Source organism: Megascapheus bottae, chromosome X (genome assembly GCF_031878675.1).
Source record: "Megascapheus bottae isolate mThoBot1 chromosome X, mThoBot2.hap1, whole genome shotgun sequence".
In the NCBI taxonomy this organism is placed as follows: Eukaryota; Metazoa; Chordata; class Mammalia; order Rodentia; family Geomyidae; genus Megascapheus; species Megascapheus bottae.
The window spans coordinates 5,477,146-5,496,665 of record NC_143547.1 but is presented as its reverse complement, the minus strand read 5'-3'; the positions used below and the strand labels follow the sequence as shown (position 1 = coordinate 5,496,665).

General features: G+C 35.5%; 1 protein-coding gene across 6 annotated transcripts in view; it reads right to left on the bottom strand.

Annotated features, from left to right (window-relative positions):
- Positions 1 to 19,520, bottom strand: part of Reps2 (RALBP1 associated Eps domain containing 2) — a 188,694-nt gene that overhangs the window by 39,314 nt on the left and 129,860 nt on the right. For all 6 annotated transcript variants that reach the window (XM_090326959.1, XM_090326962.1, XM_090326964.1 and 3 more), the window contains one exon: positions 902 to 963. In XM_090326959.1, coding sequence (XP_090183085.1) covers positions 902 to 963 — 62 coding nt within the window. The remainder of the gene's footprint in view (positions 1 to 901; positions 964 to 19,520) is intronic.

The window sequence follows — 19,520 nt, the reverse complement described above, 5'->3', positions numbered from 1 at the left end:
ATTAATGGATGGAAAGATCTGTAGTACTATACACCACACTCCATCAATTTGCTATTTCCTCACTTTCAGATCTGTGAAGTGTAGTGATAAGTAAGGCCATAGTAGCACTTGTAAATAAGATACAACGTATTTACAGGGAAAATAGATTTGTATGACAGTCTCCCAACTTCTGCTGTTCCAGCTTATTGCTCTAACAGAAAACAGCATCCTGAAGAAAGCACCATGAGCTAAATCAAATCATTTTGATGACCATTTGTTTTAGTTCATGTGAAATTAATGTAGCTCCTAAAATGGTGATGGAATATAGAGAACGTACTATACAGAACGTACTATATGGAACAAATATATCCCCTAATCACAACTGAAGAGATACATCATCTACTACAGTGCCTTTAGTTATTTCTGGTCGATCCTGGAGCTTGAACTCTGGGCTTGGGTGCTGCCTCTAAGCTCTTTAGCTCAATGCTATTGCTATTCCACTTGAACCACAGCGCTACTTCCATCTTTCTGGAGATAAGAGTCTCATGGGCTTTTGTGTCCAGGCTGGCTTTGAACCATGATCCTCAGATTTCAGCTTCCTGAGTAGTGAAGATTACAGGGGTGAGCCACCAGTGTCCGGCTTACTACAAGGTCTTTATAACAATCATACTCAACCTTAATAGCAAAACTAAACCCAAACTACACATTACACACTTCTTAGTGGCTTACTGAGGAAATTTTCCCTCTTCTGATGAAGCTTGGAAGCTGGCTGGGTGACAAAAACATTAAGCCACTCTGTTCATCTGGACATTATGATGGAAGTCTGGCCAATTCTGTCAATATCAACCCTTACAGTGAAGCACAGCTGTAACACAGCTTGTCTACTACCAAATACTTTGCAAATACCAAATCTATATCCTACCTGTGAAGGACAAGGTCTTGGAGGGAGTGCAGGTGGTGGAGGTAGCAATCCCGACTTAGTAGCTGAAAAGAAATACATATACTGTTAAGGACCATTCCCCTAAAAGACAAAACAAAACAAGTCTATTCAAGTAGGAATAGTAATAACATTTAACACATTTTAATCCCTTTGAAGGGATGATTGTTTTAAATAGTGCATGTTATTCCAATTCCTTTTTCATCTTCCTCCTCCCTCTGTCTAACTCAAATATTTATATTGTCTGATTATGATTAAGACAGAGTAAAACACTAAAGAAAAATCACCTTGTGATCAAAAATGGAACTTCCAATGGGAAGTGTGGTCAATCATCATTACCATGATGTTAATGATTTAGTTGTAGATGATCCAGGCCAAAAGTCATAGTCTTCTTTAGCTGTCTCATGTTTCTATAGCTCTCAGCCATATATGCTTGTTAAGCTTACTAGACTGCTGAAAGGAAAGGAGCCTCACAGAGGAGGCAGCTCCGCCACCATGTACATTCTCCTATAAATGGGTCAGCCAGCAATGGAAGAGGACAAAAGTGAAGGACTGAAATGAATTATTTGAAAGATCTCTATAGCCGGGCCCAGTGGCTCACGCCTGTAATCCTAGCTCCTCAGGAGGCTGAAATCTGAGGATTGCAGTTCAAAGCCAACCCAGGCACTAGAATCCATGAGACTCCTATCTCCAATTAGCCACCAGAAAAGCAGAAGTGGTGCTATGGCTCTAGGGGTAGGAGGGTAGCCTTGAGCTGAAGAGCTCAGGGACAGTGCCCTGACGCAGAGTACAAGCTCCATGACCAACCAAAAAAAAAAAAAGAAAAGAAAAGAAATCTGTTTTTTCTTCCATTATCATTCTTACTGTGGATAACTAAATCTGTTTCAAAAATAAACTGGCCTTGGGCTGGAAGTTTGGCCTAGTGGTAGAGTGCTTGCCTAGCATGCATGAAGACCTGGGTTCCTCGGTACCATATACATAGAAAAAAGCCAGAAGTGGTTCTGTGGCTCAAGTGGTAGATATCTAGCCTTGAAAAAGCCCAAGGACAGTGCTCAGGCCCTAAGCTCAAGGCCCAGGACTGGCAAAAAATAAAATAAAAATAAAAATAAACTGGCCATATTTGAAGGGATTTTTTTTAAAGAAAGCTATAGACATAACAAATTTTTAATGTTGTGAGACACACAGAATAGTAAGCCACAAACATCTGAACTGTAACTTAATGAAAATAAACATTTGCTATGGAATTATAAATAAAGTCTATGATCACAAGCAAGAAATAAGTTTAGGATACTGGTTAAGTTAAACTACATTCTTTACACACTGCTTTAAAAAACCATGTATATATAACTATATATAGTTTATTCACAAATCTGTAAAGTGTGTGCTTATATCTGGGCAATGTTCTTTGCCTTAAAAACAAATAATTAGCCAGGGCAGTGGCTCACACCTGTAATCCTAGCTACTCAGAAGGCCGAGATCTGAGGATCTCAGTTCAAAGCCAGCCCAGGAACTAAAGAGCATGAAATACTTATCTCCAATTAATCACTAGAAAATGGGAAATGTCGCTATGGCTCAAGGGGTAGGGATGTAGCCTTGAGCTGAAGAGCTCAGAAACGGCCCAGGCCCAAGAGTTCAAGCCCCACGACCAATAAACAAAACAAAACAAAAACTCCAAATAATTTATAATGTACTAGGTGCATGTTTTTTATTAAAGAATTTATTAACATTGATTTTTACATCATATTTCAAATGAGGTGTTTAACAAACAAGTATTCAAGAAGGGAATCTCTATACACAATCACTGGCACTTATTTAAAATATAATTAAAATTAGGCTGAGGGTTTTTATGTCATAGATACATATTAATCTATGTAATAAAACATTATGTCTATAGAGTAATAAATTTTTATGTCTATATAGCTGTATTTATATTTCCAATACCATGTCCATAGCATTGGGTACACAAATATTGAGCCCTTGCTCATGTACTGTTTGGATCTAATAGCCACATATTAAGGATACCATGCACCTTTTGTTCCTTTGGCCTTGACACTGAACATGATTCACTCTAGATTCATCCACTTCCCTGCGAATGCCATCATTTTATCTTGTCTATTGGGTATGTAGAATTCCATTGTATATATACATATATATGTACATATATATATACATATATATGTACATATATATACATATATATATACCACATTTTTGTATCCATTCATCTGCAGTAGGGCATCTATATTGTTTCCATTGCCTGGCTATTGGGAATAGTGCAGAGATGAACATAGCTGAGCAGGTGTCCTTATCATATCCTGGGTTATAATGTTGAGCATGAATGTTTTTGAGAATCATGTTTACCCTTGTTGAATCAGACAAGCTAGAAAATGGAGTGTTCTGTTTTCCATGAATATAAGTCACATCACAGAGATATTCAATCTGTGCCAGTGCATGATAGAAGACAACTATGTGGGCCTATCACTGATTTCACTCAGTCTGTCTCCCATTAGAATTTATGAGACACATCAGAGGGTCAAAACAACAGAGGTTTTTGACTGCTTTTTTTTTTGGTTGTTGCTGTTTTGACCTTGGAACTTTTGTTACTGAACACTCATCAATAACAAAGTCAGCAGCAGAAGTAATGCTAAAAGCTTTCAGGAATTTTTCAATTATTTCAGGGCTCCTACTGTACATGTTCTCACTGATTGGGGCTTTAAATTACTAGCTACTTTCAAGATAATACAAATAAACCTGAAAAAATGTATATATCTTTCTAAGAGGAATGTCAAACCATTTACATCAGAATAAAATGTTTTGGTAAGTCAACCCTTTATTAACAAAAGATAATAACTCAAGAAATGGTAAACTACTTAAATAAATTAATTTTCTGCTGTCAACCAAGATGGTAATACACACCAGATTTATTTAAGCATCTGAAATAACCAAGCACAGACAGGAAAACATGTGAAATAACAGGTTTCAAGGTATTAGAATAAAACGTATATAAAAAGAGCTGTCAAAACCCCAGAAAATCAGGCAACAAACATGATAATCTCTGAGACTGGTTGTCTTACTCACTACCTTAATAATCACTATAAACAATAAGCCAGGAGCTGGTGGCTCACATTTGTAATCCTAGCTACTTAGGAACTGAGATCTGAGGATCATAGTTCAAATTGAGCCCGAACAGGAAAATCCATGAGACACACGTCTCCAACTAATCATCAAAAACCAGAAGTGGAGCTGTGGCTCAAGTGTTAGAGTGACAGCCTTGAGCAAAAATGCTAAAGAATAGCTATGTCCAAGTTCTGAGTTCAAGCTCCAGTATCATCACAAAAAAATTCATACTCTGAATCTGGATCTCAGTCTTGTTTTCAATAACTGTGTGTGTGTGTGTGTGTGTGTGTGTGTGTGTGTGTGTGTGTGTGTGTGTGTGTGTGTGTCGGTTCTGGGGCACTGTCCCTCAAAAATAGCACTGTATCACTTGAGCCAACAGCTACACTTGTGGTTTTTTGGTGGTTAGCTTTTCCTGCCCAGGCTGGCTTTGAATCATAACCTTCAGATCTCAGCTTCCTGAGTAGCTAGGATTACAGGCATAAATTACTGATAATTACTGATACCCACCTTCTGATTACAAATTTTAAAAAGGACAACTGCTTCATTTTAAAAAGCCTGTCTATTTCTGAATATGCTTTTGAATAAAATTATATTACCTCTACAACATCAGATATTTGGGTCATTAGAAATTGCCTCACTAGCAAAGGGAGTTGAGGTAAATGGTTACAACCATATAAAATGGAACCTTGCCCCATTCATAAGGAATTGGAAAAAATCATATTAAGTTCAGAAAGCCAGACCCAAGGAAACATAGACTCCATGGTTTCCCTCATCTATAATAATTAGTACAAATCTAGGACTCTCGTAGCAGAGGATCACAATAGCTCAAAAGCTATGTACATATGGCCATATAGGATAAAGGAAATGAACTCTAGGCTATATGGAAACAAGAGGTTTATCTTTGTGATTGTTGTTCTTAATGTACTATGTGATATGTACTATGCAATACTATGTATGCTTCTTTCCTCTTTTTTTCCCTTTATGGTTTCTCATGTTCTTACTGTATCCAACTGTGTTACCTGGTATATTGTATATACATATGTTGGTTTATTTGAAATAGGGAAGGAAAGGGGAAAAACAAGATTGGGAAGGGGAGAGGGAAAGTAGGACAAAAACATGAAAAGGGGTATCAATGTTCACGAAGTAATGTACACACTACCTGAAAAATTTAACTGTAACTCCTCTATACATTACCCCAACAATAAAATACAGTACAAAATACATACATACATACATACATACATACATACATACATACATACATACATACATAAAAAATTGAGCTATGCTTGAATTTCTCACAACAAAGCTTGAAGCAACAAAGTGCTTGTGTTCATGGTTTATTCTGCATATTTCAGCAGTTGATATTAGTTATTTTCCCCATTAATGTCTAAGACTGGGGATGAGCCAAAATAGTTGCAAATAAGCCAGGCGTGTTAGTTCATGCCTATTATTCTAGCTACTCAGGAGAATGAAATCTGAGGACTGCAGTTCAAAGCCAGCCTGGGTACTAAAAAGTCTGTGAGACTCTCATCTCCAATTAACCCCCAGAAAACCAGAAGTGGTGTTGTGGCTCAAGGGGCAGGGTGGTAGACTTGAGCTGAAGACCTCAGGGACAATGCCGTCATGTCCCACAACATACAAAAAAATTGCAAATATTATCAACAGTTTGTTTTTTCCATTTCAATACTTTCACCAACTTTTTTCTGGTCTTACATACCTACTGAGAACATCTTTTTCAAGCTGAATTTAAATAGTGATAATGGGCAGAGTTGTCTTCCCTTGATCAATGGGAAACATTCACAAGGTCCCATAAAATACAGTGTTAGTTGTAGGTTTATTATAGATATCATTTAAGCAATTATGAAATTTCCCATCTATTCTTGTCTTGAGGTTTTTGCATGATAATTTTCATACTGAATTTTTTAAAAATCTACAATTCCATCCTCTTACATAACTACATTTTCTTCCTTATAATCTGTTAGCATAGTGAATTACATTAAGGATTGTCAAACATTAAAGCAACCTTGCAGATCTGAGATAAATCTCAACTTACTAGGTTTAGTTGGCTAATATTTCTTCATTTTATTATTTAGTTGGACAAAGAGGCTCCAAGTCCATGAGTCAGGTTATGAGTATATTGCGTCTTGTTCAATGTCACCCAAATGGTGACATTCCTAAAATATTTTTTAGGAATTTTTCAGCTGCAATCATGAATAACACTGGTAATCATGGTTTTCCTTTCTCATCTGGTCTTTGTACCTAATTTAGCTGGAACATATTCTCCTTACTTATACTCTGGAGTAGGAAACTTTTCCAGTAGACATACCTGGGCTGAAATTTTATTTAAATAAGATTTTTGCTAATTATTCCATTTCTAGGGTTATTATGGGTTTTCCAGACTTTCTAATTCTTGTAAGTTTTAGCAAATAACCTTTTTCTGGAAATTCATTCATTTTATCACAAATTTTAAGTTTATTTTCACAACTGTTTGTTGTTATTTTCCTTTTTTTTTGTTTGTTTGTTTGTTGCCAGTCCTGGGCTTGAGCTCAGGCCTTTAGCATTGTCCTTTGACTTTCTCAAGGCTAGAGCTCTACCATTTGAGTCTCAGCACCACTTCTGGCTTTTTTCTATGTATGTGGTACCGAGAAATTGAACCCAGATCTTCGTGCATGCTAGGCACGCAATCTACAACTAGGCCAAACTCCTGTCACAACTGTTTTTATACCCCTACATTATGAACATCTTAATCTCCGAATGTGTAATTATCTTTCCACATTCCTCATGCCATTTGTATGATTACTCTGCTTTTCCTTCATTAGATTAATTCAGCATGTATTCAATCTTTTTTAAATGTTACCTTTTAACATTTTTGAGCCCATATATTTGTATAATTTGTTTTATTATTATCCTCTCATTTATGTTCTTAGAGCTTGTCTTAGTCTTTTTTTTTTTGTGGGTCAAGGGGCTTGAACTTGGCCTGCATATTGTTTCTGAGCTCTTCAGCTCAAGGCTACCACCCAACCCTTGAGCCAAGCCCCACTTCCAGTTTTCTAGAAATTAATTGGACATAAGAGTCTCAGGTCCTTTTGTGACCAGGTTGGCTTTGAACCTTGATCCTCAGATCTCAGCCTCCTGAGTAGCCAGGATTACAGGCATGAGCCACCGCATCTGGCTGAGCTTGTCTTAGGCTTTTGTTTACCTTAAACTGATTCTTGGCTGACTAATTTCTAATTTTTCTTCTTTCCTACTGTATGTATTTAGGATTCAATTTTCTTCTAAGTAACATTATTAAAATTTCATAAGTTATTTTAATATTTTATTGTAATTAATAAAAGGGTTACATGATATTTGCCAGATAGAAGGTGCATTAATTCACATACATTGATACCCTTTCACATGTCTTGGTCCCCATTACCCTCCCCTCCACCCCCACCCCTCATCTGTTTTCCCCCCTTCCCTATCCAATTTCAAATAACCAAATACAAATATACCCAATATATCAGATAACAAAGTGAGATACTGTAACAATATGATATAACCAAGGGACAGCAAAAGAGATGAGAGATAACATAGTATATTAAGGACAACAAACATTCATAAGTTTTTTTTTATATTGGATCCAATTATTTGGTACTACAAGCTTTCTAATTTCTTTTACAATTTCATTTATGATGTTACCTTCCGTCTTAAGTGTACCTTCTGGTCTTCAATTGAGCATCTGCTAGTAGCAAATTTGGTTACTGACATAACAATTCCTTCATAATATATTGAAGATAGCATTCCATTGCCTTTTGCTTTCATTACCACTGTTAAGAAGTCAGCTTTCAGTCAAGTCACTGTCCGTTTTCAGTAATCACTGTTCTCTGACTGCTTTTAAGAACTTCTCTTCATTTTTGATATTCAGAAATATCAGACTTTATTCTTTATTTTCACATGCACCACTTCATCTTTTTCTTTAATTTCTCACTTGAGTGTCATTTGAATTTGAACCATGTGTTATCCCATTAACTTTGGTCAATTCTCTGAGCTTTTCTGAGTATTGTCTATTTTTCTCGCCTCTCTTTTAGAGACACTTTGTTTAATTATGCCGTGTTCTGGATAATGTTCTATGATTTACTGTCCAAATTAACCAATTATGTCTTCAGATATACTTAATGCCCAGTTTTGACTTACAGTTAGAATTATTTTCCTTTTCTAGTTCTATTTGCTGTTTTTCAAAACAGTTTTCCATTTTTGAGTGGCTTGACTACTTAATCGTTTTTATGAATAGGACACAAAAAAGAACAGAAATCAAATCATCCCAATTTGCAGATGATAGATCTTATATTTAAAATATACTAAACACTCCAGAAAAAACTATTAATGTGATAAACACTTTCAGGAAAGTACCAGATACAAAATTAACTTAAACTTTTATATACCAATAACAGACAAGCCAAGAAAAAAAAACAGGAAAACAATCTCACGAAATCTTCAAAAAAAAACTAGGACTATGCCTCTGAAAGTCAAAGATCTCTACAATGAAAACTATACAACCTTTATAAAGAAACTGAATGGGACACATGGGACACTAGAAGATGGAAAGAACTCTCATGTTCACTGAGCAATAGAATTAATATTGTGAAAAATAACTACATTATTTAAAAGAAATCTACAGCTTCCAATAGAAATTCCAATGTCATTTTTCACAAAAATAGAAAATCCTGAAAGTTATTAAGAAGTATAAAAGACACTGAAGGACAAAAGCAATCCTGAGAGGACAAAAAAGGCAGTGCTGAGTATCACAATGAATGATTTCAAATCAAATTATATCTCAGAGCCAGAGTGACAAAAACAGCATAGTAGTGGCAAAAATACGAAAGCTTAGGCCAATGTAATAAAATAAAACATCTAGAAATAGGTCTACCATCTATGCCCACCTGACTTTCAATGAAGCTGCCAAAATCTACATTGGAGAAGATAGTCCTTTCAATAAATACTACAGTGAAAACTGAATTCTCATATGTAGAAGACTGAAACTAGAGCTCTGAAACTACTAAAAAAAAAAAACATAGGGAGGGCCGGGAGTTTGGCCTAGTGGTAGAGTGCTTGCCTAGTATGCACGAAGACCCGGTTCAATTCTTCGGTACCACATACATCGAAAAAAGCTGGAAGTGGTGCTGAGGCTCAAGTGGTACAGTGCTAAGCCTTGAGAAAGTCCAAGGACAGTGCTCAGGCCCTGAGCCCAAGCCCAGGAGTGGCAAAAAAAAACAACATAGGGAATAACCTTAAAGATATGGATATAGGTAACAACTTTCTGAATAGAATAGAATAGAAAATAATAATGATTACAAAATATTAAAAGCTTCTTTGCAACAAATGAAGCAATTACTACAATAAAGAGACAATTTACAAAATGGAAGAAAAATCTTTGCCAGTTACTTATCAGATAAAGAATATTCACCCAGCAATTCCACTACTTGGCATTTACCCAACCATCCAGAAACTAGGGCGTACTAAATCCACTAGCACAACAATGTTCATTGCAGCATTATTCACCATAGCAAAGATATGGAACCAACCTAGATGTCCCTCAGTTGATGAGTGGATCAACAAGATGTGGTATTTGTACACAATGGAATTCTATGCTGCTGTCAGAAAAAACGACATCGCCCCATTTATAGGAAATGGAAAGACAGAAAAAAATCATATTAAGTGAAGTAAGTCAGACTCAAATGAACTTAGGCTCAATGGCTTCCCTCATTTGTCATAATCAGTAGAAACCTTGGGCTCTACTAGCAGAGATCTGCAATAGAGCAAAATCTTGATACATAAGGCCATATAGTATGAAGCTAATTGAAAGGACCTCCAGGATATTGAAACAAAATCCATATAATGAATACACTATGTTATCTCTCTTCTCTTTTGCTGTCCCTTGGTGATATCATATTGTTACAGTATCTCACTTTGTTATCTGATATACTGGGTATATTTGTATTTGGTTATTTGAAATTGGATAGGGAAGGGGGGAAAACAAGATGAGGGGTGGGGGTGGGGGGAGGGTAATGGGGACCAAGACATGTGAAAGGGTATCAATGTATGTGAACTAATGCACCTTCTATCTGGCAAATATCATGTAACCTTTCTATTAATTACAATAAAAATATTTTAAAAAAGAATATTCAGAACATATAAGGAGCTACAAAGATAAACACCAAAAGAACAATCTAATTAACATAGTGAATTGCATAGTGAGTTCTCAAATGAAGGAGTAAAAATGGCTAATAAATGAGGGAATGTTCAACATCTTATTATAAAGGAAATGCAAATCAATATGTCACTAGATTCTATCTAACACAATCAGATGGTTATCACCAAGAAAATAACAAATGATGGCAAGGACATGGGGGAAGTAGGACATTATACGCTGATGTTTGGAATATAAATTAGTGTAGCTGTTATGGAAATCGGTATGGAAGTTCCTCAAAAATCTGAAAATACAACTACCATATGATCCTGCTATACTACTCATGAACATACATCTGCAAGAAATTAAGTCAGTATACAGAGATAACTGCATGCCCATGTTTACAGCAACACTACTCACAATGGCACAACCCAGGTGTAGATCAGCTGACATATAAACACAACTGAGTGTTACTCAACCCCAAAAGAATGAAATTATGTGTTTATAGGAAAATTGAAGGAATCAGAGCTCATCATGTTAAGCAACATAAGCCAGACTAAGACAAATATCACATTTTGTCTCTTATATGTGGAATTTGTAAATTAAGACACGAATGACATGACAGACACTCAGCTGTAAAATCAGCTCCTCAGGAAACAGAGATCAGGAGAGTCATGACTTGATGCTAGGCTGGAGGAAAAGTTAGTGAGATATTATCTCAACCAGTAAGCTTGGCATGTGGCAAATATCTGGGATCCCAATTACATGGGAGGCTGTAAAGAGATGATCACAGTCTGAAGCCATCCATAGGGAAAAAATGCAAGATTCTACCCCCAAAATAACTAAATCAGAAAAGGAATGAGTACTTGGCTCAAGTAGTAGAGTTCTTGCCTAGTAAGTGAGAGGTTTTGAGTTCAAATCCAAGTACCTGGGACAAGAGTAATGACAGGAATATAAAATGGGGACTACTTTGGAGGTGGTAACCAGTGAAGTGGGGAGGACAAATGGAGAGGGTAGAGCAATGCAGTAAATATTGTCAAAGTACTTTGTACACATCTACATAAACAATAATGAAACCTGTCAAAATCATTTTGAATGGGGAGAAGGCTATAATAAGGAGTAATAAAGATTATATTTATAACCAAAATCCACTATATGTATTTAAATACCACAATGAACCCCCCATTGGTGTATTAATGTACAGCAATAAAAATAAAATTTCAAAAGTGAGAGTAAAAAACTAATTTATACCACAAATTATCCCTAGTTCTCAAGAACTGTTGGAAATTCCTCTGGAAGGACAAACAAAAGGAGAAATCAATAAAATGTAATTACTAATAGTGATCCCATTTCCCACCCTTCAGAAGAAGGGTATACTTTAACAAGGCACTTCAGGATCTGTTTCTAGCTATAATTTACATATTTTTTCATATAAATGGCTCAGAATATGGTAAGTGATTAATAAAAATTTGGATTATCACGAGAGGTTATATTTCATCCCTATATTTTAAAAGACTGACATAGTATAGGATTGATTACAGCCTAACATTTTTCTCCCACATTCTGCCTAATTTGGGCATGTTTCCCACTCATGTAAAAGGCTAAAAAATACTTTATTTTTCCAGGGAGGACACCAAGTCCAGATAAATCTATTGTGAACTGAAATTAGAAGAATTTAATAAAAGTATGCATACTAGATGTATTAACTCTTCAAGTCTTCTTCTGTTTAGGACTGACATAGCCAAGAAATGGAAGTGTCCAGGGGATGAGATAGGCCGTGAAGAAAAATCCAAAGTCATTGATACGTGAAGATCACCAACTGGATGGAACAGCCAGATCATTGTACCATGAAGCTCATATTTGGCAAGTCCTGTCTATTCCTATACTCTAAGAGTCAGCTTTTAATCACTAATTCTTAAATATAAGCAGATGATTGATATCAAATATCTGCAGAAAATGTTCAAACCTAAAATAGAAAATAAATACAAATAGAAAAGCAACCTCAAAGAAGCAAACTAGACCTGTACTAGGGAAATTTTCAAATTTTATATTGTTAATGTCATCAGAATGATAAATGTATTCCAGAAATATTTAAATACTTAATATACACCATGTACTGTTTGAGGTATTCAAAAATATCACGGGTGAGGAGTGACCAAAGAAACTTTATTTTTATAACATCTGTCGATTTTCACATTTAACATCTGTCTATTCACACATGGCTTCTGTAGGAAAGATGCCAGTCTGGAATATGTCTAAAATTTCAGATTTCCTCTTAGCTACCATCCCTAATACCCCTCCCAGAAAATGCTATGTGTCTTTCTATATTTGGTTGCTATTGAAAAATCTTTTCCTTGTCTTCATAAATCTCTTCATTTCCTTTAAAGGCAAGAAATATTGACCTAGCCTCATTTTATCCATTTTATGTCTCCTTGTCCACCATAGCACCTAAACAAATTGTCATATGTTTAGCAGGTACACAAAAAATAGTTGAATTTAGTGAAAAATATTCCCTTATAATACTTTCAGCCCACCACTTACTTAAAATAGATTCATTTTTTTCAGTGTGCTCTGATCAATCAAAAGAAAAAGGAATTGTGCACCTTTAACACAAAGTAAAATTTTAAAAAATACTTTGGCTGGATAACTTCTTGCACATTGATACCCCTTCTCATGTTTTTGTCCCTGTTTCCCACCCCCCTCCCATGAATAATCTTGTATAAACTTGAAGATGAAAACGTACCTACTAATAAAAATGCCTGCCTCTTAGAAGAGACTAGAAGTAGGAAGTAAGTGGAGAAGAATGTTTTTCCCTAAATACAAATCTCCATATCATGACCCAACAGTAGATTTCTTCCTGAAGCTTAAAGTTAAGGTGGGACACCAAAGATCAGCAAGAATTTTGTCAAAACAAGAAATTTTACAAGGGCAATTAGAAGGAAAATAATAAATATAAAATCATACCAAACAGATTTCAAATTTCAGGTTAAAACTGTTATTTAATTCTAAATTCAGAAAGCATATTAATAATTCCCCATGTTTAAGTTAATTTTCTGTTGGGCACTGGTGGGTCATGCTTGTAATCATTGCTACTCAGGTGCCTGAGATCTGAGGATCCCAGTTCAAAGTCAGACTAGGTAGGAAATACTATGAGATTCTTATCTTCAAATGATCACCAGAAAATGGGAAGTGGAACTGTGGTTCAAAGTAGCAGAGTGTTAGCCTTGAGCCAAAGAGCTCAGGGACAGTGCCCAGGTCTTGAGTTCAAGCTCCACAACCAACAAAAAGTAAATTCTTAATTTTATTCAAAGCTATGCACTAATCACTGGATCTCAGCCTCTTGTTATCTTCATCCAAAATCACTAGAAATTTCCAACCAAAATATTACTATTTACCAGATTTTGTTTTAAAGTCCATTCAAAGCAGTTTAAGAAGAATAAATAAGTATAACCAACTACAAGATTTATATGTTGGAAATTTTTAATTCCATTAAAGTACAAGATCTAAATAAATGAAAATGTAGTCTATATTTGGAAATGTATGGGTATTAAAACAGCCATACAAATCAAACTTCATCTATAGATTCAATGAAACCACAGTTGAATATTTTTTGCTAGTACCAGCATTTGAACTCAGGCCTCATAGTTGGTGCGCTACCACTTGAACCACACATCCAGCCCTCCTTTTTGCTGGTTCATTAGAGATGGAGTTTTATGGACTTTTCTCCTGGTCTTCCTCACACAATGATCCTCCAGATCTTAGCCTGTTGAGTAGCTAGGATTACAAGTAGGAGCCACCTATGCCTGGTTCTGGATTTCATTTTTTTTTTCAGAAATTGGAAAACTGATTCTAAATTTTGTCTAGAAATATAAGAGAATAAGAATAAGCAATAATCTAGAAAATAATAAATTAAGAGGACTCACTTTCTGACTTCAAAACTTACTACAAATCTACAATTATTAAAGCATTGTGGTACTGACATAAAGACATATAAATCAATGGAAAAGAATTGAAAGTCCTTACATTTCTCATAAATTGACTATCCATATCAGTGCCAAGAAAACTAAGTGGGGAAATAATAGTCTTTTAAATAAATGGTATTAAGACAGTTAGATATCCACATGCAGAAAAATGAAGTTGTGGACTTCTATCACATATATAGAGAAATTATCACAAGGTGCACTATTGATGCAAATATAAGACCTGAAATCAAACTTTTAGAAGATCAGGAAAAGTTTGTGACCTTTAGCTAGGGGACAGTTTCTTAGCTATGACACAAAAAGTACATGTGACAAAAGAAAAATAATTGGAATTTATAAAACTTTAAAAAATTTGCAATTCAAAATACAAAATATAAAATGTGAAAGGAAAGCTTAGTATGGTACCTCAGGTCTATAATCTCAACTACTTAGAAGATAGAAATATAAAGACCATGGTTAGAGGCCAGCTCAAACAAAGTTAGTGAGACCTTATCTTAAAGTACAAGCCATATAAGATGGCTCACACATAATCTCAGCTACAGAAGTATAGCAATCCAAGGCCAGGCTGGGCAAAAAGTCTGAGACACTATCTGAAAAATAACTAAGGCAAAAAGGCTAGAGGCATAGCCCAAGTGATAGAAAATGTGCCTAGCAACTCCAAGGCCTGAGTTCAAGCCATAGTACCATTTAAAAAAAATAAGACTGTTGGGCATAGTGGCTCATGTCTGTAATCCTAGCTACCCAGGAGGCTGAAATTTGAGGATCAAGGTTCAAAGCCAGCCTGAGCACTAAAGGCCCTGAGACTCTTACCTCCAATTAACCTCTAGAAAACTAGAAAATGGGAAATGGGGCTTGGCTCAAAGGTAGGGTGGTAGCCTTGAGCTGAAAAGCTCAGGGACAATGCCCAGGCCCAGGGGTAGGGCAGTAGCCTTGAGCTGAAGAGCTCCGGAAGAGCACCCAGGCCAGAGTTCAAGCCACATGACCCACAAAATAATAATAATAATAATAATAATAATAAAGAAAGACAATAGGACAACCAAAATGAATGAGAAGAAACACTGAAATTAAAATATCTAAAAAGGAACTTATATCCAAAATATGTAACAACTCTTTCAAATCAACATTAAAAAGGCTATTATTTCAGTCTAAAAATAGGCAAAGATATTGAACAGACCATTTTTCCATGTTGAAGAGACATAAATATGGCCAATAGGCACAGGGGAAAGATGTTCAATATCATTAGTCATTAGAAATGCAAATCAACACCACAATGGCAATATTAATTCATACCATAGGAATAGGTAAAACTTTCTTGTTGTGTTTAAATAAAACCTTACAATGAATTTACATACATGTGTCAAAAGATGAAACTTAGGAACTGGAGTATGGCTCAGCACTTGGTTCTTGCCAAGCAAGGCACAAAGCCCTGAGTTTGAATTCTGTATTGCTGCCAGGCATGGGTGGCTCACACTGGTAATCTTAGCTACTCGAGAGTCTGAGATGGACAGATCATGGTTTGAAGCCAGCCCAGACAATAAGCCTGTTAAATTTTTATCTCCAATTAATCACAGAAAAAAAAGATGGAAATGGAACTGTGGAAATGGAACTGTAGCTCAATTGGTAGAGTGTTATACTTGAGCAAAACATGCTCAAGGAGAGTGCCTAGGCCTTGAGTTCAAGCCCTAGGTCTGGCAAACAATCACAACAAAAACAACAACAACAACAACAAAACCACCCATTTCTCTTTTTGCCAGTACCAGAGTCTGAACTATGGGTCTTGTGCTTGGTTGACTTTTTTGCTCATGGCTAGTGCTCTACCACTTGAGCCACACCTCCAGTTTGACTTTTCATTGGTTAATTGAATGGTGTCGCCCAGACTTTTCTGCCTGTGCTATCTTCAAATCATGATCCTTTAGGCTTCAGCCATGCAAGTGGCAAGATTACAGGCATAAGCTGTCAGTGCCTGGCTAAAAGATTCATTTTTAATCTTACTTAAAAATGCATTTAACTATTGTAGTGAATTTAACTGTCCTGAAAATATAAAATATATTAGATTTTCATACTTCTTATGAAAGTTCTTATCATTTATTTCATTTTAAGATTTATTATAAGCAATTTACATATACAAGTTGAGGTGATAAAATTCTGAACAATATTTAAAAGATGCATGGCGAATTGTTACAGTGAATTTCAATGCATTCAAAATTCTTTCATGAAGTATATTTTAATACTATTCAGTAATCTTTCCTAAGACTGCATTTTAAATCTCATTCTGGGTTTACAAACAATTGTGGGAAAGATGATCCTTTTAATTTTACCCATAGGATGCACTGTAAACTATAAACTCAAAATTGATGTGCTTTATTTATATTTTCATCCTTTTTTGGTATTAAATTCAAAGTTTTATTAAAAGGTGCTTACACATAAAAAAGACAATAACATGGATTTCAAGGATGTGAAGAAACTGTAATCTTCATACATTGCTAATGACACTGTAAACTGGCACAGCTGCTTTGGAAGATAGTCAATCTATAATTGCCGTAAGAGCCAAAAATTCCACTCTTATGTATATACTAAAAAGGAAACTAGATGTTGAATGTTCACTAGATGTTGAATGTTGTTTAGAATACTCAAAAATGGAAACAACTCAAATGCCCAACAATAGATAAATCACCAAACAACTGGACTATAGCCATAAAATGGGAAATTAAAAATGGAGTGCTGATTTATGCTACAACATGAGTGGACCTTGAAAGTATTATGATATACGAGAGAAGCAGACACAAAAGACCACATATTGTATGATTCCATTAGTATGGAATGTGCAGAACAAGCAGATTCATAGAAACAGAAATTTAGTGATTTCTGTGGACTTAGAAAGAGAATGAAGAATAACTGCTAATAGATATACATTTTGGCAGGGGAGGGGCACTTAAAGTATTCCAGAATTAGATAATGTTGATATTATATAACACTGTGAATTGTATTATATACCACTGAATTGTATACATTTGTATACATTGTATACATTTTATAGTACTTGGATTATCTGAATAAACCTCTCATTGAAAAAAAAAATAAAACTGCTCCAGCTGGCTGAATATTGTGTAACCAAAAGTTTGGTTATGGTGCAGGAATTCAACAATCCTACTTAATTTTTAGATCCTGGTAAATTTCCAAAGGGAACAACTAGCTTACATGGGAATAAGAAATCCTCAAGGAAGAGTTATCTGTGTAGGTAAATTTATCTTCTGTAGAATATGAAAATAAATTTGGTCTTTACTTATTCCTCCAGTTACAAGGAGAAATATTCTTAATAGAAAATACAGAACAGAATCCACCCAATAAATATTCACACTTGCCAATAAAGCCAAAACCCTCAAGACATTTTGCCTAATTTCTTATCTCACAACGGATGTTTGGGAAGCCCTCCAAAAGTTTTCCTCTGTTTTGCAGGGGTGTTGAAAAGTGATCTTACTTTCTGAAAGAACACTCTAGAATGCTTCTGTCATTTCAACTGCATTCCAGGAGGTGGTAGCAGATGGTCATAAAGATACCCTGAACACAGAATGGTAGGCAAGTCTGAGATAGATAAATTCATCCCGGAAAAATATCTCTCATGTACCATCATTACAAAGAGTGCAAAGGAAATGTTTGTAACAGGCAATATCTGTGCATGAGGAAAATATTTTAAAGATATAGCAGGTATCCCATGCAAAGTCTATCTGTTTTATCCCCACTTACACTTCTTTCCCCAGAAGCAACCATCAATACCAATTTAAGTATTCTTCCTGAGATTATCTATACATTTACAAACATACATATTCCATACTGTATATTCTTCATTTTTCTCAGATAACTTTCAAGATAGTACACATACATTTTTCTTCCAAGCAGCTTCATAAGATTCCATAGTATGGATGTAGTAAAATTTCTTTGTTTTTTTTTGGGGGGGGGTTGGTCATGGGGCTTGAACTCTGGGGGGTAGTAAAATTTCTTAATCACAGAATGAATTTCTATTATCTGCATGTCTAAAGAATAAAGAAAATTTGCAATTCATAGGAAGAAACTACTGATAGACATATATTGTTTAGCTATCACAAATTTCACTCTCCTCTTTAAAATCATGAGGATGTCACTGGGAAATGGCTGCCCTGCCTGCCAGCTAAATACATGTGAGAGAATAAGTTTCCTTTGTTTGATGTGAGTAGAAACGGCAGACGGGATGAAAGTTCGTGGTTTGAAGCTTTAAAGGAATGGCTATATCTCCTCACACAATCTCTTTCCTTTCTGCTAAGATATCTAATACCAGGAACAGAAAGGCTATTGTGGCATACACTGGCAGAGATAAGATTTTCTATCATCACCATGGCCCCCTCAGGCTACAAACCTTAGACTTAGCTTTGAAAGAGACAGGCCAGAGTCAAGAGTAGAAGGAAAATTGACATCCAATGGAAGAGAACAAAACTGGATTATTACAAAAAAATATATCATTTTAGGCCAGGAGTTTGGCCTAGTGTTAGAGTGCTTGCCTAGCATGCATAACACTCTGGGTTTGATTCCTCAGTACTGCATCTACTGGAAAAAGCAGGAAGTGGTGCTGTGGCTCAAATGGTAGAGCACTGAGTTCAAGCCCCAAGACTGGAAAAAAATAATCAGTAAAAAAAATACCATTTTAAGGAAACAACTGTTTCAGTGAGGAATGGGATATTAGATTCTAGAAATGATTGGCCTCATATTGCAAGTTTTTCAGGTTAAAAGAATAGACCTATAAAACCTGATTGATCATCAGTGGGCAAGTTTGAGTCTTCAGGCTTGTAGATTTGTATTACCCCTGACTTAGACTTCGTGCATATTTTTTGTCATCTCTCAACCATAGCACCTATAATGAGACTATGAGGGGACAGATCTAAAAACTGAATCAGCTATAAAAAAATACAATGTATCCATTACAATGTGAACAGATTATATCAACTCCTCCTAAAACAAGCTCACATTTAAAGTTTGATGTCCATTCCTAGAACCCTGGGATTCTAGGATCCTATAAACCACACATCCATGTTCTCCTTACAGATTATCAAAATGGAATCCAACTGTCCCATATGATTTCCAAAGATGACCTTGGTCATTTTTATTAATTTACATTTAAATCATCCCTTTGTTCTTCCATATGTTACCTTTTCTCAGAAAAATTGAAGCTATTAATGCCACCCACTCCTAAGCTATTCCTTTAAGTGCTACTTGAATCCATCAGTGAGACACTGTGGGACTCTCCTTTCTTTGGCTCTACAGACTTATATTATATATATTTATTTTTGCTTTTGACTGTATATAAACA